This window comes from Mobula hypostoma, chromosome 13, assembly GCF_963921235.1.
Source record: "Mobula hypostoma chromosome 13, sMobHyp1.1, whole genome shotgun sequence".
NCBI classification, from domain to species: domain Eukaryota; kingdom Metazoa; phylum Chordata; class Chondrichthyes; order Myliobatiformes; family Myliobatidae; genus Mobula; species Mobula hypostoma.
Window position 1 is genome coordinate 34,398,521 of NC_086109.1, and position 26,386 is coordinate 34,424,906.

General features: G+C 43.4%; 1 protein-coding gene across 2 annotated transcripts in view; it reads left to right on the plus strand.

Annotated features, from left to right (window-relative positions):
- The window catches only part of itpr3 (inositol 1,4,5-trisphosphate receptor, type 3), a 310,992-nt gene that overhangs the window by 86,996 nt on the left and 197,610 nt on the right, over positions 1-26,386 (plus strand). For both annotated transcript variants that reach the window (XM_063065549.1, XM_063065550.1), the window contains exon 4: positions 7,222-7,308. In XM_063065549.1, the coding sequence (XP_062921619.1) occupies positions 7,222-7,308 (87 nt within the window). The remainder of the gene's footprint in view (positions 1-7,221; positions 7,309-26,386) is intronic.

Genomic DNA, 26,386 nt, shown 5'->3' on the forward strand with positions numbered 1-26,386 from the left:
TGTTAATGTTGATATTTATGGAAATTCCCAAAAATATGATATTTCCTATAAATTTATTTAGTGTATTATGTAGATGTGACCTTAATATCACCCTTCTTGGTGAATTGCCATCTGAACTAGTCGGAAACCAGCTTTAAATTTTTGGAGAGGTTCACATATTAGATAAATTTTTCTGGGCCAAGCATGTAGATGCAGTCACAGGAAAGCACATCTGCGTCTTCTCTTAGGAGGTTAAGGAGGTTGAACTTTTCATCGAACTCGAACACACTTTTACAGCTGTACTGTTGAATATATCCTAACTGGTTGCATCGTGGAGTTATATGGCAACTCAGATGCACAGAAACGTAAGAAGCTGCAGCTAGTAGTGGACACTGCCCAATACAACATTTCATTTCACTCACTTAGATACCACAGGAGATGCTGCTTCAAGAAGGCAATGTTTATCATCAAAGATTCCCATCATCTGGACCATGCCATCTATTTGCAACTGCCATCAGGCAACAGTTGCAGAAGCCTAAAGTCTCACATCATCAGGTCTCACTTCCCTTCAGTCCTTGGTCCTTGAACCAATGAGCAAAGTTCTAATCACCACAGTTTAGCAACACTACAATCACTTAGAACACTTTGCTCTAAAATGGACTTCTTTTGTTCCAGTTGTATTTTCTTGTAAAAATTGTTCATAATTCATGAACATTGATTAGTCCTTCCAGTGAACAATTCCACCCCCCCCCCATTCCCCACTCTGACCGTTCACTTCCTCTCGCCTACCTATTACTTCTTCCTGGGTCCCCTTCTCCTTCCCTTTCTCTCATTCCCGCTTTTTTCTCCTATCAGAATTTTTCTTCTCCAGCCCTTGAGCTTTCCCACCCACCTGGCTTCACCTATCACCTTCCAGCCAGCCTCTTTCCTCACTGCCTACCTTTTCATTCCAACATCTACCCCTACTCAGTTCTGAAGAAATGTCAACTGTTTACTCTTTTCCATAGATGCTGCCTGACATGTGGAGTTCTTTCAGTATTTTGTGTGTGTTGCCGATACTGGATTTATGCTTTTCTTGTGATTGCTGTTTATGGTCTGCTGTATCCCTCTGATGCTGCCACAAATAAGATTTTCACTGCATCCGTATATTAGGCATGTAATTGCGGATTTAACAATAAACTGGCCAGAATTTTAGCAAGTGCTTAGCATGCAACATTGCATAACATCGTCATCATAAGGATTCATTTGTGGTGTGCCATCTTCTTCCACTTTCAAACTATACTGTATATGCCCTGGCCATTTGAGACTTGATCAACTCCCTATGGACTCAGCTACAGTCCAATTATGACATATGGTATAAACTTCTAAGAATACTGCTGGCTGGTAATGGTGGATAGGAAAGCACAACCAGCTTAACTCAGAACTAGCAACACACATCAAAGTTGCTGGTGAACGCAGCAGGCCAGGCAGCATCTCTAGGAAGAGGTACAGTCGACGTTTCAGGCCAAGACCCTTCGTCAAGACTAACTGAAGGAAGAGCTAGTAAGAGTTTGTTTTGCTGAACACCTACGCTCTGTCCGCCAAAGAAAGCAGGATCTCTTAGTGGCCACACATTTTAATTCCACATCCCATTCCCATTCTGACATGTCTATCCATGGCCTCCTCTACTGTAAAGATGAAGCCACACTCAGGTTGGAGGAACAACACCTTATATTCCGTCTGGGTAGTCTCCAACCTGATGGCATGAACATTGACTTCTCTAACTTCTGCTAATGCCCCACCTCCCCCTTGTACTCCATCCGTTATTTATTTATATACACACATTCTTTCTCTCACTCTCCTTTTTCTCCCTCTGTCCCTCTGACTATACCCCTTGCCCATCCTCTGGGTTTCCCCCCCCCTTTTCCTTCTCCCTGGGCCTCCTGTCCCATGATCCTCTCGTATCCCTTTTGCCAATCACCTGTCCAGCTCTCGGCTCCATCCCTCCCCCTCCTGTCTTCTCCTATCATTTTGGATCTCCCCCTCCCTCTCCCCCTCTCAAATCTCTTACTCACTCTCCTTCAGTTAGTCCTGACGAAGGGTCTCGGCCTGAAACGTCGACTGTACCTCTTCCTACAGATGCTGCCTGGCCTGCTGCGTTCACCAGCAACTTTGATGCGTGTTGCTTGAAATTCCAGCATCTGCAGAATTCCTGGTGGTTAACTTAGAACTAATTACTCTACCTACTGAACTGTTCTGTCTCAGTTTCTGCAAGTTTTAAACACAGTGTAAGATCATGTTCTACCACTGAAAAATGTGACCTTTGACTTCTGCTCTGTACCTTGTGGCCATCCATTTACTGAGTGAAAACCTGACTGACTACTCCCTTTTTCTTTGTTTCTGTGCTGAAACATTGTACCATGAACCTATTTTTCAACCTTATCTCTCTCATTCCTTTGATGGCCCAACTGATGCAGATATTGTCTAGGTTATACCGATGAGTAATTTGAATTTTCTGTTCTATAACTTTTACAAGAAGTTAAAATAAGAAGGTTTATGCTTCTGGGTCAGGATGCTTTAGACTTGTGGGGACTCTTAGTTGGTGATATTTTGGTGTGCCTGCTGCCATTGTCCTTCTCAATGGAAGGTGTTCTACTTTTGGAGATGTTATCTTAAATTTCACTGTGGAGTTGCTGCAGATTACCTTGTAGATGGTGCACATTGTTACAAGGTGTGTTGGCAGTGGAGGGAGTGAATGATAAAGGTGGCTATGTAGTGTTAGTCACACAGCTTTCTGGATAATGAAATGTTTAAATAGTTGCCATTGCTTGAAGGCCTAACACAGCTGTTTCACATACTCTCAAATACTAGGAGTTGGTTTAAATATGTCGGAGCTATGGAGGCCTTGTGTTGTCAAGGCACTGATGGAAGATTTACACTGCAGACATCCCACCCTGCAAAAGCTCATTTCAGGGAGATAGCACCATCACTTCAGGGAGGTAGCACCTCCACTCCCTGCAACCCCATATCCCACCCCCCCAGTCGATCTCCAAGGGCCCATGTATACGGGACATTTGATTATGAAAGAACACAACAATTTATTTGACACATATTGAAACTATTTACACACATACACACACACACACACACACACACACACACATATTATATATATTCCTTGTTGAATATTTTGTTGGCAATCTCAATGCTAATGCAAATAGCTTTTCTATTTCTTTTGCAAACTTTCCTTGTACGGTGATGTGGCTCTGCTGAAAAGAACTGTGAAATACTTGAGCAGCCTTCCCTGCGATTAGCCTCCCTAATATGTTGTGGTCCCTAAAAGAAATAAAAGCATAAGGTGTATCCTTATTATATTGTCTTATGTAATACTTTGTTTAGTGATTTTGTCTAATCTGCAAACCAGTCTGTAATCTGTAAACTGGGTATATGCAGAAAATGTGACATTAAAATACAGTATGTACTTGTATATTATCATAGAGTCATTTTTTAATTCTATTACAACTTTAAGCACGTCTACAGGGAGTTTGGCCTCATCACGTAGGACATCAATAGAGTAGCTCCTTAGCAGCTAGCCAGCTAGTTTAAATACGTTAGCTATGCTAATGAACGACTGACACCTGTTAAACTCACCTCAACATGTCTTTTACAGTCCTAACCCACCATGGGCGATAGAAAAGTCACTGCTGCAGATGGTGCAGTGAGCAACACTGTCATTATTTTTGACCCCTATTAGGCAGGGGCACACTTTAGTGTAGTCTGGGGTAAAGTGCGTTTTATATATTTTTTTGAAGCACTCTGCCACGGTGGTGCAGGACATGAAACTGAACTGATGGAGAGACAGAGGTCGACTGTAAAGCCCGCCCACACAGAAAACTGATAGGTCTACCTAGCACAAAGAGACCATTCAGGATGCTCGCTCTCGATCTCTCTCCCGTTCTCGCTCCCGTTGTCGCTCTCCCTCTCCCTCTCACTTCCGGGATATTGTATATAATTTGTGGGCGTCAGGGAGCTGCTATTAATATGCCGGAGACTCCCGGAACTTCCAGGAGCGGTGGGATGTCTGACACTGAGTCATGAGCACCCAGATTCTGGGCTACGTCAGTGAACACCTTACTAGCAGAGGTGAGGTGTCACATGATGAAGAGGCAAGTACCCTCTGTGACAAGGTTGCAGCTCATGTATCTCTGAATGAAAAAGGTATTGTTGTTCAGAGAGCCAAGGTGGGGAAAGCAAGCAAGGCACACATAAGTCACCTGCGACTCGTAAATCAGGGCAGTATGTGCTGAGAGGTGGGTTTGGAGAAGGTGGATGAATAACGCTGGTACTATTATTTTGATTATTTATGCCCTGTTTTTGGCAAAGTGTGTATCAGTAATAGCCAACCCTACACTCTCTTTGGGAACTGGAATGTGGTGGTAGATTGCCTACATATTTCTTACAGATAGAAGGAGGCCATAGAGTCTGTGTTGGCTCACAGGACAAATGCATGCCCCACCTATTTCCCTTGTATACATTTATCTCACACATATACTGTACAGTATCCTTTACCACTTCCCTGTTTCTCTGATATGCAGTTGGGACAATTTACACTAGCTACTTCACCTAGCTAAACAGTTTGCTAAACTTTGAGATTTGGGAAGAAATAGAGTAGGGGAGAATGAGCAAAGTTCACACAGAAAGCCCTGGGGATCAGAATCAAACCTGGGTCTCTGGAGCTATGAGTCCACTGAACTACCTGCTCTGTTACTCTGTTCCCTTTTAAGTCCCTTTTAAATGAAGGCTGACTCTGAGTAATGCAAGCTAGGTTTAGGCACTGATAGTCACTCACTGCATGGTAGGTCATGTCCAACCGATCTTAAGAGCTCTTCTAGGAAGTTACCAGGAAAGTGAATGAAGGCAAGGCAATGGACGTGTCTGCATGGACTTTAGTAAAGCATTTGACAAGGTCCCGCATGGGAGGCTGGTCAAGAAAGTTCAGTCACTCGGTATTCAGGATGAGGTAGTAAATTAGAGGTTAGCTTTGTAGGAGAAGCCAGAGAGTGGTAATAGAGGGTTACTTCTCTGACTGGAGTCCTGTGACTAGTGGTGTGCTGTGGGAATCGGTGCTGGGTCCTTTGTTGTTTGTCTTCTAGTTCAGTTATCAGGGTGATAATGTGATTAATTGGGTCAGCAAATTTGCGGAAGACGCCAAGATTGGGGGTGTAGTGGACGGCGAGGAAGGCCATTGCAGAGGGATCTGCATCAGCTGGAAAAATGGGCTGAAAAATGGCAATTTAATACAGAAAAGTGCAAGGCTTTGCACTTCACTAGGACTAACCAGGGTAGGTCTTACACAGTGAACGGTAGGGCACTGAGGAGTGTGGTAGAACAAGGGATCTGGAAATACATGTACCTAATTCATTGAAAGTGGCGTCACAGGTAGAGAGGGTCATAAAGAAACCTTTTGGCACATTGGCCTTCATAAACCAATGTATTGAGTACCACAGATGGGATGTTATGTTGAAGTTTTATAAGACATTGGTGAGGCCTAATTTGGAGTATTGTGTGCAGTTTTGGCCATCTACCAACAGAAAAGATGTAAACAAGCTTGAGAGAGTACAGAGAAAATTTAGAAGGATGTTGCCAGGTCTGGAGGACCTGAGTTATAGGGGAAGATTGAATAAGTTAGGACTGTATTCTTTAGAACATAGAAGATTGAGAGATTTGATAAAGTTATACTAAATTATGAGGGTTATAGACAGGGCAGATTCAAGCAGGATTTTTCCATTGAGGTTGGCTGGGAGTTAAACCAGAGGTCATGGCTTAAGGGTGAAAGGTGAGAACTTTAAGGGGAACATGAGGGGAAATTTCTTCACTCAGAGAGTCGTGAATGTGGAATAAGCTGTCAATACAAGTGGTGCATGCAAACTCAATTTGAATGTTTAAGAGGAGTTTGGATAGATACATGGATAGTAGGGATATGGAGGGCAGTGGTCCAGGTGCAGGTTGATGGGAGTAGGCAGTTTAAATGGTTTTGACATGGACTAGATGGGCCAAAGGGCCTGTTTCTGTGCTGTACTTCCCCATGACTCTGTGACTGTTTTGAACTCCCCTCAATCAAACAAGGGATTAGTGCTGAAAATTCAACAAACGACAGGCACTAGAAAGTTGAAGTGAAAGCGGAAAGTGTTGAAAAACTCAGCAGGGTCAGCAGTATCTGTGGAAAGAGAACTATAGTTCACATTTCAAGTCCAACAACCTGTGTCAAAGCTGAACATGACATTGAACTCTTCTCTGCCATGTCTGTTCTTTGCTTTTTCTTTGGCTAGAAATCTGCACTCCAGAATCCCTTAATCCAGAAGGACTACTCCCTGGGGCTTCCTGTCACCTCTTGCCACATTCTTTGCTAACTGCCGATTAAACATTGACACCGTAACTTTTCCACCATCCTTATTTTGCTCCAACTTACGCCCTGAAGTAAAAACAGAAAATGCTGGAAACACTTAACTAGTCCGACGGTGCCTGCAGAATTAATATTGAAGGTCCAAGCCCCTTCATCACAGGGACCAGTTTTGACCAGGAGTGACAATCATCATGAATTGTAGGAACACAGTGCTGATGTACAACTTGCATTGTACTAAGTGACATCAATTCATTGACTTCAATTCAAAATTAATTTAATTTAATGCCAGGCTTGTCTAAGGACTCTTGTACAAAAAGGCTTTGTACTTGTGTGTGTGTGTGTGTGTGTGTGTGTGTGTGTGATGTGTGTGTGTGATGTGTGTGTGTGTGTGTGTGTGTGTGTGTGTGTGTCCTTAACTCCTGGTGGAGTCATCGGGGCGCCGTCATGACAAGCTTTTTGCACTGATCTTTTGGTGATTGCTCATTGTACGGCGTGTCTTGGGCATCTGAAACCTGGCGGAGCCCATCCCTCTTCAGGTTTTTTTTTTACGAGGCCGAGTTGCTAGCTCGACACTCAACCCAGGCATGGATGGAAAGTGTGCAAGGGAGCCGGCTGGATTCGAACTCAGGACTTCTCGCCAAGTCCGGCACTGATGCTGCTACGCCACCAGCCGTACTGTGTGGAGGCACAATTGTTCTAAAGTTCTTGAAAACAATTAATTGTTGGGATATAGATTGCTATGGGAGGTTTAATGCAATTTCTATGGTATTTAAAGTCATTATAAACCTTCGACTGTTAAATTGATTGTAGATGACGAGAAACATTGACCCACTCAACTTTCCCCTCTTTTCTTTTTGCAGCATGCAGCGGAGCTGGAACAGAAGCAGAATGAAACAGAAAATAAGAAAGTGCACGGAGAGGTGATAAAATATGGCAGTGTCGTGCAGGTATGAACCAACGATAATTAATGCATGCATTTACATAGCACCTTGAGCGTGAGGAAACATGGCGGAAAGAAAATAAAAACAACAGGAATTCTGCAGATGCTGGAAATTCAAGCAACACACATCAAAGTTGCTGGTGAACGCAGCAGGCCAAGCAGCATCTGTAGGAAGAGGCGCAGTCGACGTTTCAGGCCGAGACCCTTCGTCATGACGAAGGGTCTCGGCCTGAAACGTCGACTGCGCCTCTTCCTTCGGAAAGAAAATAAGTTAACGCCAAACAGAAGACGGGCTGTTTGAAAGAATTAACATATTTGCAATAAAGATGTGAGTTAACAAGGCTAATAAGATGAAAGGTGGAGGATTTTTTTCGGGAACACCTAGTTGCCGACTTCACTGACAGCACAGCAATACTGACAGGAAAAGAGGGATTGACGTACACAAAGTAAGCTCCCTGGAACAGAGATTTTGGGGCAGGGTGCGTAAGGGTTAAGGTTGTGGATATTCAGAGAGAGAAACCAAACCAAGGAAATTTTAAATCCCAGGATGTAAATGTAAAGTTCAGGTACTGGAGACTTGAAAGGCAATTCAGCCTATAAGACCGCAATGATGAACTACAGGACCAGGTACAAGAAAGTGCTTAAAGATGGCATATTGGGTGTGATAATGTTTATGTTGAGTTACTGCTGGATAGTAAGGGACAGGGATGTTAGAAGCTCAGGAACGGAAACAGTATGAAGGCAGGACACAAGGTAGATGTTACTACCGAAGTGGAAATAAGGAATCTTTTGGTGGAGTGGATGTGGGGTTATGGTTAAGTATATTTTAAACTTTGACGTTATAGTGGAGGATGGAGTTAGAGTCAGAGAAAAGTCAGTCTGGCAAAAGTTGATTAAATGTTTAGTTATCTTAATGTAAATCTGCCTCATCCAAGATTGGTGCCTGACAAAGAGATTGATCATGCAGAGGCATTGTAGAAAGTGTGAGACAGAGCAGAGGGTTGGAGCTAGATGTTACCAAGGCTCATATGAAAGAAATAGATGTAAGTGTCTGCTGTTACTGTGAGCTTGAACATGCAAAGAGGGTGGGGGTGAATCTTGGAATTACATTTTGCATTTCTGAAGATGGATTACCTTTGCTAGTTTCAGAGGAGGAGAAGGGGAGAGGGAGAGAGACAGACAGAGACACAAAGAAAGTGTGTGAGACACAGATAGAGACAGAGACTGTGCCTGAGAAGAAGGAATAGTTTATGAGTCATTAGACCTAGAACATGATAAGATAGACCTGATGGGAATTGGGTTCAATGGCAGTAATAATGATGTCTTGAGGCAAAGATTTTTACCAGAAAAATATGGAAAATCAAAATCAAAATTGGAGACAGGTGCAAGGTGGAAGAAGGTCTGCAGCAGTTTTTTTTATGCAGACCATGTTAAAGTGCAGATGACTATTTGAATATTCTCTTTTGACAGAAAAAAAACCTTTATCAGTCAAAGGAAAGACAGTGGTTCAGGTTTTTAAGAAGTATTTGAGAATGAAATATTGAAACTGGGATTACCTTTGCACTTCGTAACGTCCTGGGCACTGATTTGCAAAGAAAAGTGTGATCCAGCACATTTTAATATGGTTCAGTTTCTTAACAAAACAGTTGCTGAGCTGTGACATTTAACTCATTGGGTTGTGAAGAGATTTCAGCATTGGGTGCCTGAAGGAAGATTCAGGTCCGATTCTCAAGCAATTCTGCTCTGCTCTCTCAGCACTGTTTTGTAATGGTCAGTTGGTGAATACTTATTAATGTCTGGGATGCATTAAAATATTTATAGAGGCTGTTCCTATTGTCAGATTACAGTTTGGCATTTATATGTATAATCCTGTGATGTAAGTGCAAAATTAGACCTATATATTCTAAAGTTCAAAAGTTCGAAGTAAATTTATTATCAAAGTACCTACAACATATACAACCCTGAGATACATTTTCCTGAGAGTATACTCAATAAATCTATAGAATAATAACCATAACAGAGTCAACGAAAGACTGCATTAACTTGAGCATTCAACCATTGTGCAGAAGATAACAAACTGTGGAAATACAAAAGGAAATAAATAATAATAATAATAATAAATAAAAGAGCAATAAATATCAAGAACCAGAGATGAAGAGTCCTTGAAAGTGGGAACATTTCATGATGATGCAAGTTATCCCTGTTGATTCAAGAGGGTGTGCGCAATGGTGGGGAGGGCTTTACCCATGATGGACTGGGCCGTATCCACTGCTGTTTGATGGATTTTCTGTTCAAGGGTATTGGTATGGTAATACCAATTCTGTGAAATTTTATGATAAATCAGCAATGACTTAGAGGAGTGTCAGTAGATTACACAGGGCTTATTAATATGTGGAATGCTCGTTTTTCTTACTTCACAGTGCTTTGTATAAGAATGTCTATTCGCAGTTAGTAGCAGAATTCCTGATTATAGATATAACCGCCAGGAATCTTATTTACCAGCATTTTCCATGCTTTTGAAGCTGGCTTCCAGCTGGATCTGCAGGATTGAGGAATCATCTGTACATGCTTTTCCTGCTCAATATTGTTTCCCCAGAAGTTCATTGACCTCTCTTGACCCTTGATGCTTCTTCTTCTCAATGGGGTAAGATTACTGTGCCCAAGTCTGACTAATCCTGATCTTTTGGATGTAAAATGACAATATTGAAATCCCATTCAAACATTTTGACATTTATAGCTGCCGAATGTCACCTGGAAGATAGGTGACTGGTAGTAATAATATTTTTCCAAAGCAGGATTTATAAAATGCAACAAAAATTAAGATAAACAACAGGAATTCTGCAGATGCTGTAAATTCAAGCAACACACATCAAAGTTGCTGGTGAACGCAGCAGGCCAGGCAGCATCTGTAGGAAGAGGTGCAGTCGACGTTTCAGGCCGAGACCCTTCTTCAGGACTAACTGAAGGAAGAGTGAGTAAGGGATTTGAAAGTTGGAGGGGGAGGGGGAGATCCAAAATGGTAGGAGAAGACAGGAGGGGGAGGGATGGAGCCAAGAGCTGGACAGGTGATAGGCAAAAGGGGATACGAGAGGATCATGGGACAGGAGGTCCGGGAAGAAAGACAAGGGGGGGGCGGGACCCAGAGGATGGGCAACAGGTATATTCAGAGGGACAGAGGGAGAAAAAGGAGAGTGAGAGAAAGAATGTGTGCATTAAAATAAGTAACAGATGGGGTACGAGGGGGAGGTGGGGCCTTAGCAGAAGTTAGAGAACACTTCACCTGTGAGTCGACTGGAGTGATATACTGCGTCCAGTGCTCCCGATGTGGCCTTTTATATATTGGCGAGACCCGATGCAGACTGGGAGACCGCTTTGCTGAACATCTACGCTCTGTCCGCCAGAGAAAGCAGGATCTCCCAGTGGCCACACATTTTAATTCCACATCCCATTCCCATTCTGACATGTCTATCCATGGCCTCCTCTATGGTAAAGATGAAGCCACACTCAGGTTGGAGGAACAACACCTTATATTCCGTCTGGGTAGCCTCCAACCTGATGGCATGAACATCGACTTCTCTAACTTCTGCTAAGGCCTCACCTCCCCCTCGTACCCCATCTGTTACTTATTTTTATGCACACATTCTTTCTCTCACTCTCCTTTTTCTCCCTCTGTCCCTCTGAATATACCTCTTGCCCATCCTCTGGGTCCCCCCCCCTTGTCTTTCTTCCCGGACCTCCTGTCCCATGATCCTCTCGTATCCCCTTTTGCCTATCACCTGTCCAGCTCTTGGCTCTATCCCTCCCCCTCCAACTTTCAAATCCCTTACTCACTCTTCCTTCAGTTAGTCCTGACGAAGGGTCTCGGCCTGAAACATTGACTGCACCTCTTCCTACAAAAATTAAGATAAACTTTTCAGAGGGATGGTCACTATCTTCTTTAAAAAAACAAGATGATTGCTTTCAGATATTTTCAAACTCACTACATTTCTGCTCCTCTTAAATATTTCACTAAATTGTTCACATTCCTAAGCTCCGGAACCTGGACCTTTGCACTCAGATCTGCAGCTGGATCTTCAAATTCCTCACAGACAGGATCCAGGCTGTAAAAATAGGGGACAAGCTCTCCTCTACAGTCACTCTGAGCACCGGTGCCCCACAAGGCTGTGTACTCAGCCCCCTGCTGTACTCACTGTACACCCATGATTGTGTAGCCAAGTTTCCATCTAACTCAATATATAAGTTTGCTGATGACACCACAATTGTAGGCTGTATCTCGGGTAATGATGAGTTTGCGTACAGAGAGGAAATTAAGAACCTAGTGGCATGGGGAAAGACAATAACCTATTCCTCAATGGAATTAGTTGTTGACTTCAGAAGGAGTAGCGGACTGCAGGACCAAATTTACATCGGTGGTGCGCAAGTGGAACAGGTCAAAAGCTTTAACTTCCTTAGGGTTAATATCACAAATGACCTGACTTGGTCCAACCAAGCAGAGTCTACTACCAAGAAGGCCCACCAGTGCCTTTACTTCCTGAGGAAGCTAAGGAAATTTGGCCTGTCCCCTAAAACCCTCACTAACTTTTTATAGATGCACCGTAGAAAGCATTCTTCTGGGGTGCATCACAACCTGGTATGGAAGTTGTCCCGTCCAAGACCGGAAGAACCTGCAGAAGATCGTGAACACAGCCCAGCACATCACACAAACCAATCTTTCATCCTTGGACTCACTTTACACCGCACGCTGTCAGAGCAGTGCTGCCAGGATAATTAAGGACACGACCCACCCAGCCAACACACTTTTCGTCCCTCTTCCCTCCGGGAGAAGGCTCAGGAGCTTGAAGACTCATACGGCCAGATTTGGGAACAAGCTTCTTTCCAACTGTGATAAGACTGCTGAACGGATCGTGACCTGGATTTGGGCCATACCCTCCAAATATCCGGACCTGCCTCTCAGTTTTTTTGCACTACCTTACTTTCCCTTTTCTATTTTCTATTTATGATTTATAATTTAAATTTTTAATATTTACTAATGATTTGTACTCCAGGGAGCACGAAGAGCAGAATCAAATATCGCTGTGATGAATGTACACTCTAGTATCAATTGTTTAGTGACAATAAAGTATAAGGTAAAGTAAAGTACTGTATATATTGCTGGGGTGTCTAAGACTTTTGCACAGTACTGTAGTAATTTTATGTATTGCACTGTAATGCTGGAAAAGAAAACAAAACAAATTTCATAACATGTGAGTGATGATAAACCTGATTCTGATATGGGTCTCTATTGTGGACTGAGAGTGGGAAGGGGGCAAGGAGATGGGACTTATGGTTGGGAAAAGGGGATGGGAGAGGGGAGGGAGCAGGAAGCACGAGAAAGACATTCAATAATAATCAATAAACCAATGGTTTGGAGTCAAATGTCCTTGCCTGATGTCTCAGGACTGGGTGTGTTTGCACCCACACCACCTCCTGCCCTTCGCACTCCTTCTCTACCACCTGTCCCACATCCCTCCAGTGGCACTCCACCCTCGCCATTCCCAACATCCTTCACTCCCACCAGATTTACAAACTTGTGTTCCACTTCACGTTGACAAATACAGTACTTTGCAAAGGTCTTAGGCAAGCCTAAGACATTTGCACAACACTGTGGTTGTGCTCAGAGATAATAATAATTAAATAACCTAGACATGTATGAGACATTGGTTAGCTGGAATAACTGGTTATCAGAAGACCAAAAGTAATTGGGGTGGAAGTAGGTCCTTTGGATCCTCAAGCCTAGTCTGACTTTCAATAAGATCATGTCTGATCTTTGTTTCAACTGCCATCCCCATGTTAAACTAAATCAAAATTTTGTATTATAGATCCAGACTTTGCTCTGTTTCTTTAAAACTGAAGGGGATTTCCCTCAATACTGAACACTTGGAAAACTGGCCATGTCCTTTGGTGAATGCACCTGTTATTTGGGGTAACAACAGTTGGAGGTTGGGAAAAAAAATCCCAAAATATTCGTAGCTTATATTTCTCAGTGGAATTCTCTTTGAAACCATGCTGTGCTATATATTCAATCCATTTATTCCAGATTTGATAAAATGTTTCTTTTTGAGTTCTCAGGGAGTAGGTCAACTTTTCCATTTTAAATATTTCCAAGATAATTTCGTACCAGTCTTCTAATGTAGGTGGTATTGGATTTAGCCATTTTCTAGTGATTGATTTCTTACTTGCCGCTAAGAGGGCCTGCAGCAACTTTATATCTTCCTTCTGTTCAAGGAACAATACATGCCCCAAATAGAGCGTCTCAAAGTTCAGGGGTATTTAAATGTTTATTTTGCTTTTATATCATCTCAATGTGTACTTAAGAATGTATAAATAATTGTAGTTTTATACATATAAAAAATGGAAAAGGTTATATGTGTGAAAAAAGTACATGATAATTGTGAACTCCTTATCCAAATAAAAATAAAATTAAAAAAAAAAGAAACCATGCTGTGCTCTTGAGCTTGTTTGACAGGATCTGAATAATTTAAAATTGTAACCCTTTATGTATCAATTGGTCATAAATATTGAAATCTATAAAAATGATCAGGTCGTAAACATTTGGCACCATCCTTTGGCCTGCACTGTGTTGAGCGTGAACTTACGAAAGGAACAGGAGGAGGAACATACTATACAGATGTCTGAGCCTCCTCTGCCATTCACTGACGTTGAGGCTGATCTAAATTTGGCCTCAACTCTATTGTTCTGCCTGTTGCCCACAACCTTGATCCATCTATTGACTAAAAATTGGTCTTACTTGCCCTTGAATGTATTCACCGTTTCTATCTGGAGTAGAGATTTCTGGAATAGAAATGAGAGAAGAAATTCCTCCTCAGGACCCCTCATTCTGAAATTATGACCCCTAGTAGTAGGTTTGCACAAGCAAGTCCGAATTGATGCTTTCCATGGCCTTTCAGAGCTGTATGGCTTGTTATAGGCCTAGCCTATTCATCCTAGAAGTCCCAGGAGTCATTCTGAACTGGGATCTAATGCAAGAATATCTCTCTAAAAATTAGGACTCCCAAAATGTAATGATGATGTGGTATTACCGATGTTTTAATTGGTATATAAATTGAAATCTATAAAGATGATCAAATATCAAACATTTGCCGACATCTTTATCAAATATCAAACATCTGCCGACTCCAGCCTATGGTCAGGCCACACTTAGATCCCCCCCAGTTCGCCTACCAGCCCCGACTAGGAGTTGAGGATGCCATCGTCTACCTGCTGAACCGTGTCTACACCCACCTGGACAAGCCAGCGAGCACTGTGAGGGTCATGTTTTTTGACTTCTCCAGTGCGTTCAACACCATGCGCCCTGCTCTGCTGGGGGAGAAGCTGAGAGCAATGCGGGTGGATGCTTCCCTGGTGTCATGGATTCTTGATTACCTGACTGGCAGACCACAGTACGTGTGCTTGCAACATTGTGTGTCTGACAGAGCGATCAGCAGCACTGGGGCTCCACAGGGGACTGTCTTGTCTCCCTTTCTCTTCACCACTTACACCTCGGACTTCAACTACTGCGCAGAGTCTTGTCATCTTCAGAAGTTTTCTGATGACTCTGCCATAGTTGGATGCATCAGCAAGGGAGATGAGGCTGAGTACAGGGCTACAGTAGGAAACTTTGTCACATGGTGTGAGCAGAATTATCTGCAGCTTAATGTGAAAAAGACTAAGGAGCTGGTGGTAGACCTGAGGAGAGCTAAGGTACCGGTGACCCCTGTTTCCATCTAGGGGGTCAGTGTGGACATAGTGGAGGATTACAAATACCTGGGGATACGAATTGACAATAAACTGGACTGGTCAAAGAACACTGAGGCTGTCTACAAGAAGGGTCAGAGCCGTCTCTATTTCCTGAGGAGACTGAGGCCCTTTAACATCTGTCGGACGATGCTGAGGATGTTCTACGAGTCTGTGGTGGCCAGTGCGATCATGTTTGCTGTTGTGTGCTGGGGCAGCAGGCTGAGGGTAGCAGACACCAACAGAATCAACAAACTCATTCGTAAGGCCAGTGCTGTTGTGGGGATGGAACTGGACTCTCTGACGGTGGTGTCTGAAAAGAGGATGCTGTCCAAGTTGCATGCCATCTTGGACAATGTCTCCCATCCACTACATAATGTACTGGTTGGGCACAGGAGTACATTCAGCCAGAGACTCATTCCACCAAGATGCAGCACTGAACGTCATAGGAAATCATTCCTGCCTGTGGCCATCAAACTTTACAACTCCTCCCTTGGAGGGTCAGACCCCCTGAGTCAATAGGCTGGTCCTGGACTTCCTTCCTGGCATAATTTACATATTACTATTTATGATTTTATTACTATTTATTATTTATGGTGCAACTGTAACGAAAACCAATTTTCCCCAGGATCAATAAAGTATGATTATGAGTATGACTTTAGACCTGCACAGAAATGAGTATGAATTTAAATAAGGAGTTGGAGAAGGAATATATGGCAGAAAGGGATAAGGCTTTCTGACTTTTATACTCCCTACCCCTTGCTTTGCTAATTAAGTTGCATCTTTCGTTCTCCTGTCATCAATCAGCTGACAGCAGCACTGATTCCAGAGTGTTGAGGTCTGCCTTGGGCCTGACGTGAATGCACTCTCTGGTCATGCTGAAGTTTCACTGCAATGCCTCAGGAGCTTGAATGCAAAGTGGATGTGCCAGAGCAGGATGAGGATTTATCCAGTTGTCTTTTTTTATAATTAGCTTATATATCAAGAGTGAAGATAGATTTATAATTTTAAAAGAAAGGAATTTCATACAGAAGCAAAATAAATTAGTTCCAAGTAGATATGTGTGTCTTTGTGTAGCTGGACTGTTCCCAAGTGTGTACTATGTCAATTTGTTTTCAGAATACATTTTCCTGGAATCCAGATATGTAGTTACACTTTACTTTGCTGTGTGATTCAGTTTCTACAAGAATGTAATGCAATTGGGAATCATGGACCACTGTGCGGATTAGGACATTTTCCTTGGGTCTGGTATGTTAACACAGAGAAAGTTAGTTATGCACAGTGGCATTAAAGTGTGCAAAGCACGTTTGCATGCTACTTTTAGAGTGTTCATTGATTCGTTTAAGGCTGCATTGCACAAGGAGAAAGGCGATTGTAGTGCGGGGAAGTCTGCTTCATCATTACCGAAAGGAGATTTACTTGAGCCTGCCCCAGTCTGTAACTCAGGCTGGTTCTTCTGAAACAAGTTACTTACCTTGCTCTCCTTCAAATCTGATCCTCTGCTCCAGCCAATAACATACAACTCTCACACCTTTGTTAACCTGGTCTAACTCCTGCCACGTCAGATTCAGCAATCTGGAACTGACCTCCTGTACTTCCTCCACACTCCCAGTCACTGCCCCTGATCCTTCAACCCTCCCCTGTGACAGCTGTCCCATCTCACATCCCATGGCCTGGTCTTTGAGCCAAAATCTCCATTTATAGTTTGCCAGTGACTTCTACCTCTTCTTACCTGTGATCTGCTCCGCACAGCCGAGCCTACTGAGCTTCCCAGCTACAGGCCCAGAAATAGGTGCTGACAATTTCAACACTATATATTTTGACAATATGAAGGATTTGTACATGGGTCTCTTTACTAAGAATTGCTGAGTGTATCTTTACTTAAGACTAATTTGCTGCTTAAATTAAATGTGACAAACTCTTACATTTAACCACATCTTTGCTCGACATGCTTTCTGAAATGTGTCGAAGGAAGCAGCAGGTAAAAAAAGGGTGTGTTGGCCTTTGTTTGCTATATTCAGATAGCAATCTTACTGTGGAAAGTAAATATGCCCTTCTCAGCACAGTGCAGAACAATGCAAATATAATTGACTCAAGTAAAACCTCTCCTGTCTTTGTGTTAATACATACCACCCGTTTCCCATGAGGTTCCCTTCCCCGCCCTTTGGCCTGACCACTCAGCCAAATTCCATTATGCTTAGCAGCTTTTGTGCGAACAGAGGTCTCTCTCTGTAAACTCTGACAGTGCAAGGCAGGTGAGGAAATGGGTTGGGGAGTGGGACAATGGGATGGGGTGGTCCAACCCAGTGGGACGACAGAGAAAATATGTGGAAAGATTCACCGGTGGTGGATCAGGAGTTAGACAGAGAATTGGGAATCTATGGCGTGAGGGGACTGGATACTGAGCTGGCAGAAATAACGAGAAAACTTCTATTCCAAAAAGGAATTTATTAATTAAAAATTGTACAAAGCACAAAATAAACATTTGAAGAAGACTTACTTGGCAGAAACCGTACACAATGCGAAGCAGGCATTTCAGAAGTTTCACCAGATATTCCTCCGTGCTCTCACATCTACCTCCATCAAATCAGAATTGTGCATGGCACCCTACTTGATAGATTACAGATATTCGATAGCATTAGCAAACGTCATGGTGGGCCTCAACTCTCCAGATTAGATTAGATTATGAGGACACTCAGTCCTCGTTTATTGTCATTTAGAAATGCATGCATTAAAAATGATACAATGTTCCTCCAGTATGATATCACAGAAACACAAGACAGACCAAGACTAAAACTGACAAAAACCACATAATTATAACATATAGTTACAACAGTGCAATACTGTAAATTGATAAAGAGCAGACCATGGGCACGGTAAAAAAAAGTCTCAAAGGCCCGATAGCCCCAACATCTCATGCAGACGGTAGAAGGAAGAATCTCTCCCTGCCATGAGCTTTCAGCACCGCAAACTTGCCGATGCAGCATCCTGGAAGCACCCGACCACAGTCCGACTCTGAGTCCATTCAAAAACGTCGAGCCTCAGACCAGCCCTCCAACACTGAGCACTGAGCACCATCTCTGCCGAGCGCTTCGACCCCGCCCCGGCCGCTAAGCAACAGGCAAAGCCGAGGACTCAGGGCCTCCCCCTCCGGAGATTCCGGACCACACAGTAGCAGCGGCAGCGAAGCAGGCATTTCAGAAGTTTCACCAGATGTTCCTCTGTGCTCTCACGCCTGTCTCCATCAAATCAGAATTGTGCATGGCACTCTACTTGACAGATTACAGATATTCATCACCAGAGAGGCCGCGCGCGCTGCGTCACGCCGCCATCTTCTCCTCCTCCCAGACTGGTCTGCACAAGAGTCTTATGAAACACGTCAAAGCGTGCTCTGCTTATTATTTGGTAATTTGATGCATGTCAGATGGCTGCAAGAAATATACACCAAATGCTTGAAGGCCCCAATACCAGCTTGTGCGTTTTCTGCCTCCCTCAAAGGTAATCAGGTGAAACCCCTTTTTGTTGGGCAGTTCTGGAAATGCAGATTGTTAGCCTCTCACTAACAGCCACTGGACTCTGCGATGAGAAACCCACCTTTCTCAGGCTTTGTACGTCTAGGGTTTATACAACATTGGTCCCACCAAAACCCTGAGGTTGGGATGTCTTGCCCACCCAAACCCCAGTTAATGTGAATGCTGTGTGATATACTGCCCCCAGCAATAACAGATTGTACACAGCATACAACTACAAAGAAGTATATTTAAGAATGTTAATGTAAGCAAACATTTATTCAAGGAAAGAAAAAGCACAAAAAAGGCCCCTTATTCTTAAACAGTCAAATGTCCAATTAATTTGGAGCTCATCTTGAACTTGTCTGTCACTCACACACTGGACCCTTGGTCTGCGTGAAAGCACACACCACCTTCCAAATGTCGCTCAAAATCCATCTCCAACAAATGGGTCTCCCACGGGAGTATTGGTCCTTCCTCGGGGAAGCCATTCATCTGCACAGAGCACCTTATGCAACAGGGTCGGCATCCTCAGCCATCTTCCCTCCTGTCTTCTCCCAGCTCCCGCCAAAAAAAAAGACCTCTCCACACCAGTATTCTCCAGAAGCTTCTCCCAATTCCACTGTCCTGCTTGGCTGACACCACATTCCTAAGATGAACAAAAAAGCCCTTTATCTCAACTCAAACCCAAACAGGCTGAAAGCAGAACTGAGTGCTGTAACAGAACTGCTAAAATGAAATATCTGCAGCAGAGCAGTAAAAATCTTAACCAGGGCTTTACACAGGATTTTATGAAATCCTTTTCCACAAGTCACAAAAATGTTATGCAACATGATTGAATATGTAGGGCAAGTAGAACCATGTCCATCTTTGAGTGAATATTAACGTGGGTGGTGTTTAGCTTGAAACTAGCTAGATAATAGCAAACCCCATTGAAATGACTGACAAAATCAACTGCAGTGGATTCTGGTTAATTGGGACACGTCAGAACCAATACATTTTGGCCTGATTAAGCAGCTGCCCCAATGAGCTGAAGTTTCATGCCGGTAGTTAAAAAGGTATAAAAAAAAGGCAAATTGAGCAACTAATTATGTATCTAAATAAAATATAGAATAATTCAGAACACTACCAATGGTACTATAGTACTGTAAAACTGTGTATTAGTTCTTATGGGAGGGTGTGTGGAGATATGTCTCTACCAAAGGAGGTGTAGGTCACCCCATCCCTCCACTAGCCTGCAGGTCATTCTTAGGCAAGGTGTAGCACCCCCCCCACCCCCCAATCAGAGTCATGTGAAGCCATGGAAGCATTTGGTGGATAGCCGTATGAGCATTTGGTGCATATCACAAGTCCTGAGTATGCAGCCACTGATGCTAGGCTGGAGCCCACCTGTCTGTAAAGACACCGCTCAGGAGAAGGCAATGGTGAAACTCTCCTGTGGAAAAATATCCTATGAACAATCATGGTCAACACCCATGATCGCCCACATCATATAGCATGGCACATAATGATGATGATTAGTTCCTCACAGTTGTTAACAGGAATTCATCCAGTGTATGCAGTGAACAAAATCAGTGCAGACACCTAGTGCAGGTAATGGACTGCCTTCATACAATGCTATTGACAAATGCGTCCTTCAAATCATTATTTTCATTCTAACATTCAAGATGATTGTCAATACCTTCAAATTTTTCGTAGTTTCTAACTTGTTGAAGCAGTAAAATCATTTCATTTTCACTCCCGGCTGCTTCTGCATTACAAATCCTGATTGCTTGAAACCACAGTGAGCAAAACAACTCCAAATTGTCTTCCAAACAACAGGAATACTGCAGATGCTGGAAATTCAAGTCCAAATTGTCTTACTGGTTATTCCTCCACAACTATCAGTGACAAAAATCACTGCTTTTTGATGTTATTTAAAGCTGTTTGCTTTAAGCAAGGTGTAGCATCTAAAAGCCACACAAGTGTACGTGACTGACACTAGTTAGAACCTGTCTGACGACAGTCCTCTGCACCAATTAAGGCAACATAGTGTCTCAAATAAACAAAGGGAGTCCCAGCAATTTTCTTGGTTAGTTTTCGTTCTTCTAGAGTTATCCCAATCAAGCAGCGGCTCTGATTAAATCGTGGCACAATTAACTGAATTCTCCTCTACTTTGTTTAGCCCTGTAAATGGGCAAGCATCACAGTTCAATGGAGTCTGTCTCCTTTACGAGCTTCAAAGCACTACGGTGTTAAGTATTTTCATGCATACAAGAATAACTTCGTAGAATGAGCTTGGGGAAGCAAGTGGTTGTAGATTACAGCTAACATTACCAAGAGAAACAATAAGTATTTGAGCACAAACCAGAGAGAGAATTTGCAGATACTGGAAATCCAAATGGCACACACAGTTTGTGTGTATTGCTTGAATAATAAAGGAGTCATTTCCTCAAAATATGTAAATAAAAGGAGGAATGAACTGAAATGAAGCCCCGGCAGACATTTTCAATTCAATGCCTCTGCAGGAAAGCATTTGCATTGGCAAAATGTCAGATTTTAACCACCGATGTCTATTTATAATCACACTTTAGTAAGCAGTGCTCACCCAATGAATGAGGTTATGCTACTTTTGCAGATGACTTGTATTGAAAGTATTGATTGGAAGTGACACAGCTCACACAAATTGATTCTCTTCTGTGAAGTTTAGTTCTGATTTATGTGACGGTAAACAGGAAAGCTGCCTTTCAAAGATCCATCAATAAGAGAATAATGTGGGCTATGTTTAGAGACTAATTAGAGTAAACACCAACAGCATTTAAAGTTGTTGTTGCATGTTGTGCACTTCAAAAGCACAGACTCTGAATCTGCAACACACACAAAATGCTGGAAGAACTCAGCAGGCCAGGCAACATCTATGGAAAAGAGTACAGGTGACATTTCGAGTCGAGACACTTCATTGGGACTGGAGAAAACAAGATGACGGGTCACAGGTGGAAGGGGAGAAGGAAATACAAAGAGATCGGTGAAACCAGGAGGGGGGAGGGGTGAAGTTAAGAGCTGGGAAGTTGATTGGTGAACGAGATACAGGGCTGGAGAAGGGGGTACTTGATAGGAGAGGACAGAAAGCCATGGGAGAAAGAAAAGAGGGAAGAGCACCAGAGGGAGGTGATGGGCAGGAAAGGAGATAAGGTGAGAGAGGGAATGGGGAATGGTGAAAGGGGCAGTGTAACCGGAAGTGTGAGAAGTCAATGTTCATGCCATCAGATTGGAGGCCACCCAGATGGAATATAACGTGTTTCTCCTCCAACCTGAATGTGAGGTTATCACGACAGTAGAGGAGGCCGTGGACTGACATATCAGAATGGGGACAGGAAATGGAATTAAAATGGGTGGCCACTGGGCGATCCTGCCTTTTCTGGCAGATGGAGTGCAGGTACTTGGTGAAGCGGTCTCCCAATCTACGCCGGGTCTCACTGAGATACAGGAGGCTGCATTGGGAGCACCAGATAGAGTACATGTCCCTAACAGAATCACAGGTGAAGTGTTGGAGTCATTTGATATATCCAGTGCTCCTGGAGCGGCCTCTTGGATATCGGTGAAACCCAACACGGATAGGGAGACTGCTTCATTGAGCACCTATGCTCCATCTACCAGAACAAGCAGGATCTCCCAGCGACCACTCATTTAACTCCACATCCCATTCCCATTCTGGCATGTCATTTCATGGCCTGCTCTACTGCCATGGTGAGGCCACACTCAGGCTGGAGGAGCAACACCTTATATTCCGTCTGGGTAGCCTCCAGCCTAAGGGCATCAATTTCTTGAACGTCCAGTAATGCCCCCCCCCAACTCCTTCACCATTCCCCATTCCCTTTTCTCTCTCTCGCCTTTTCTCCTTCCCTGACCATTTCCCTCCTGTGGTGCTCATCTCCCTTTTCTTTCTTTCATGGCCTTCTGTCCTCTCCGATCAGATTCCCCCTTCTCCAGCCCTGTATCTCTTTAACCAATCAATTTCCCAGCTCTTTACCTCAGCCCTGCCCCCCCCCCCGACTCCTGGTGTCATCTATCACCTTGTGTTTCTTCCTCCCCTCCCCCCTACCTTTTAACTCCAACTCCTCTTCTTTTTTTTCCAGTCCTGATGAAGGGTTTTGGCCCGAAATGCCGACTATACTCTTTTCCATTAATGCAGCCTGGCCTGCTGAGTTCCTCCAGCATATTTTTGTGCTTGGATTTCCAGCATCTGCAGATTCTCTCTTGTTTGTGATTAGACTCCTAATCTGCAGCGATTAAGTAGAAGTACTTAGTTTATCAAGCTATCATAAGGAAGTCTGTGCTCGTTCGATTTTCTCCCTTTTTCCATGTATCTCTTGAAGATTCTGGCTTTTAATGGAGTGCAGCTCAATGGTTAACATTTACCATCAGGAACATTGTTCAAATGAGCTTAACTTTAACATGTTGTTCACTTTTTAATGGACTATGCAAGCAAAATCTTAAATAAGAGTGGAGAATTGTACAAGAAACTGCACCTTCCACTTGATTTCTTTGCAGCACAATAAAATAAAGCAGGGTACCACTTTTTAATGGACCCATGCAAGCAAATTATTTAATAAGAGTGGAGAATTGTGGAAGAAAGCTCACCTTCCACTTGATTTCTTTGCAGTAGGTTGCTCATAAATTGGGATCAGAGATCTGATCAGTGCAAGTGACTTGCAGGAAACGAAACTGTTGCAGAAATCCTTATTCAGCTTTCAGTGTTTGCTGTTCCAGGAAGGCGTTTGGAGGATTTTGCTGAGAATTGGACATAGTGGTCTTAGAGCGTCACTCAAGGATTGTCTATTCACTGCACAGTGAACTGATAGAACCACCAGAAGGACTAGAAGATTTTGTCCATCCTGCTCCAATCATAGACCTCTTGAACAGGGGTCAGAAACAAGAAGTACCCATTCCCCACCACTGATCTTGGGGAAGAAATGATTGTAATAGATTGATTGCAAAAATCATTATCACTGGGCTGAAACAGAGGATGAAATTAAGTGACCTCACCAGCAATTAGAAGGCTTACCACAAATGTCAGTTGTGGACTCTCTATGAATGATTGACAATACCACGCTTTACCTCCTCCCATGATGCTGTTTCTTTCTGCTATTATCATCAGAAATTGTATTAATCAAGTATATTTCCCGACAAGTCTTCTAAAATCTTGGCCTTTTTAGTCTTCTCCCCATTTTTAGTAATCAAGAAGTTAGCAGTCCCGAAAATCAAAGGCTTTGGTCATGTCAAAAGAAAGCCAGTGATAGTGGGCGGTGCTACTCCCTGCATTTATCTCGGAGCTCTCACATGTTGTGGATGATATCCAATGTAGTCCTGGATTCAGTGATCATCTGGGTGAATTCTTCCACAGAGAGATATCTCTGTAGTTACTGACCAGATTTGTCTGCACTCTTGAAGGTGGGCATGATTCTAGCATCTCTGAGGATCCCTGGAATATCATTGTTTACCCCTAGATGAGCATTTCAACGCGGATAATGTCCGCCCTTGTGGCTTTGTTATTTATGACTTGGGAAAGGACCTTTTCAAATACTTGGCAGTCAGGAATTAGGGACCAAGCCCAACTCCTGATGATGGGTGACGTTTCCAAGAAAAATTCATGGAGCAGCACCACCTGCTATCCCTGACCTTTTTGACATGACCAAAGCCATTGATTTTCAAGGGGGAGGGATTGTTCAACACCTAATCAAATTCAGATGCCCACTGAAACTATCTCCACTTACACTTACGGATTCATGCCAGGTCTCTAACCAGCGTGTCTACCACAGTCCATCTCAGTGAAGACTGTTGTCAAGCAAGGCTGCTTAATGGCTCCAACGATATTCTCAATCATTTAACGTCCAATAAGCATTCTATGGGTATGGAACTAATGCTTGGAACCAATGGGATCTGTTCACCTGAGCCTCGGCAGTCAAGGTACAGTACGCAGATGAAGCTTCTTGGATCTGCCCATCTTCTGAAGCCAACCAGCTATGCTTCCACTGAAACAAACAAGAACATGGCTTTGTATTGAGTATCTGCAAGATAAGTTCCACCATTAACCTTCTACTGCACCACGGTGCTTCAACAATGAAAGTTCACCTGGAAAATGTAGCCCATTTCTTTTTATCTCAATAGCCTCCTCTTGGTAAAGGCAGACGTCAGAGGACCAATACAACCTTCAGTTGATTGAGAAAAATCATTTTGAAAATCAGGACCTCAGACTGAGCACAACAGTCATGATCTACAGGGAAATAGTGAGCTCTGCCCTTCTTTCTGCTTCTGAGAATTAGGGTAGGCATCTCAGGCTACTGGGGGGATAAAAGACAAACAGCTAGCCTCTGCAAGATCCTCTAAGTTCAATTAATTCAATGGGAGGATCAGAGAACCAAAGTCAGCATCCTCTCCAAGGCCAGAAACATTGGCATTGAGGTCCAAGCTAGCCCCAGTCTCTGAATGCCCATCAGCAGACTCGTGGACCAGACACTTGGGCGTGAGCTTTGTCAAGTGAGGAAGTTATGAGGCAAATGGAAGCAAAGAGTCAGAGATGTGATGAAAACATCCTCGAAGTACAACATTCCCACCGGCTCCTGGTGATCTCTGGCCCATGATTACTCAGAAAGGATTTGGAACATTGAGAGAACTGAAGCCATGTAACGTATAGAAAGCTGCTTTTGGATTATGAAAAGATAGTGTGCAAGTGGCAGAAGGAATGGAATATCTCACCAGCTACCCACAGTCTCCAACCCTGACAATCATCTGTGCAAGAGCCTTCATTTCCTGCATTGGTCTCATTACCAGTCATCAGTACCACTAAACTGGAGCACAGCTCAGCCGTCCTCGATCCCAAGAGACAGCCAGTCCTGGTGTTGGAGAACTGCTTGTGTGTGAGTGTGTGGGTGAGTGAGTAGGAGGCAAAGGGCTTGGTCAGCTGTAGTTATTTTGTTGCTGCTGTGGCGGTGTTGTGGTTATTGATCCTGTTGCTGTGCTGATTATTGTGAGCATGCTATGTCGGCACCAGAATGTGCGGTAAAACTTGTGGCTTGTCCCCAACATGTCCTTAGATTGCATTGGTGGTTAACACAAACAGTGCATTCACTGTATACTTCGATGTGCTGTACTTGTGACAAATAAATGAATCTGAACCCGAATCTGCCTAAGAAGAAACACACATAAAAGTTGCTGGTGAATGCAGCAGGCCAGGCAGCATCTCTAGGAAGAGGACTGTACCTCTTCCTAGAGATGCTGCCTGGCCTGCTGCATTCACCAGCAACTTTTATGTGTGTTGCTTGAAATTCCAGAATCTGCAGATTTCCTTGTGTTTGCTGCCTAAGAAGAAGCTAGTTTTTTTGTAGAAGTGATTCACTACAGCAAATGGTTTAATTTATTTCCCTGCACTCCCAACCTTCTGCAATGCCCTTTGCATCAAAATGTCTCAAGAAGGTAGCAAATATAATGAACGACCTTCACCACCCAGGTCATGCCCTTTTCTCATTACCACCAGCAGGGAAGAGGTAGAGAAGCCTGAAGACTCACACTCATTATTTTAGGAACAGGTTCTTCTGATCGGGCCGTGAATCCATGAACACCACCTCACTATTTTGCTTGCTCCTAGTTTTTATATGCCCTTGTAGTTTATAGAAATTTTTATGTGTTGCTCTGTAATGCTGCTGCAAAACAACTGAGTTTTTTGCTGCAATTCAGATCCACTAATTGCCCGGCAGACACCGGGGAAGCTCCATGGCCTTGTGAGGATTAGGCCTCAAGCCATGGTGTCGCCTGTATACATCTCCC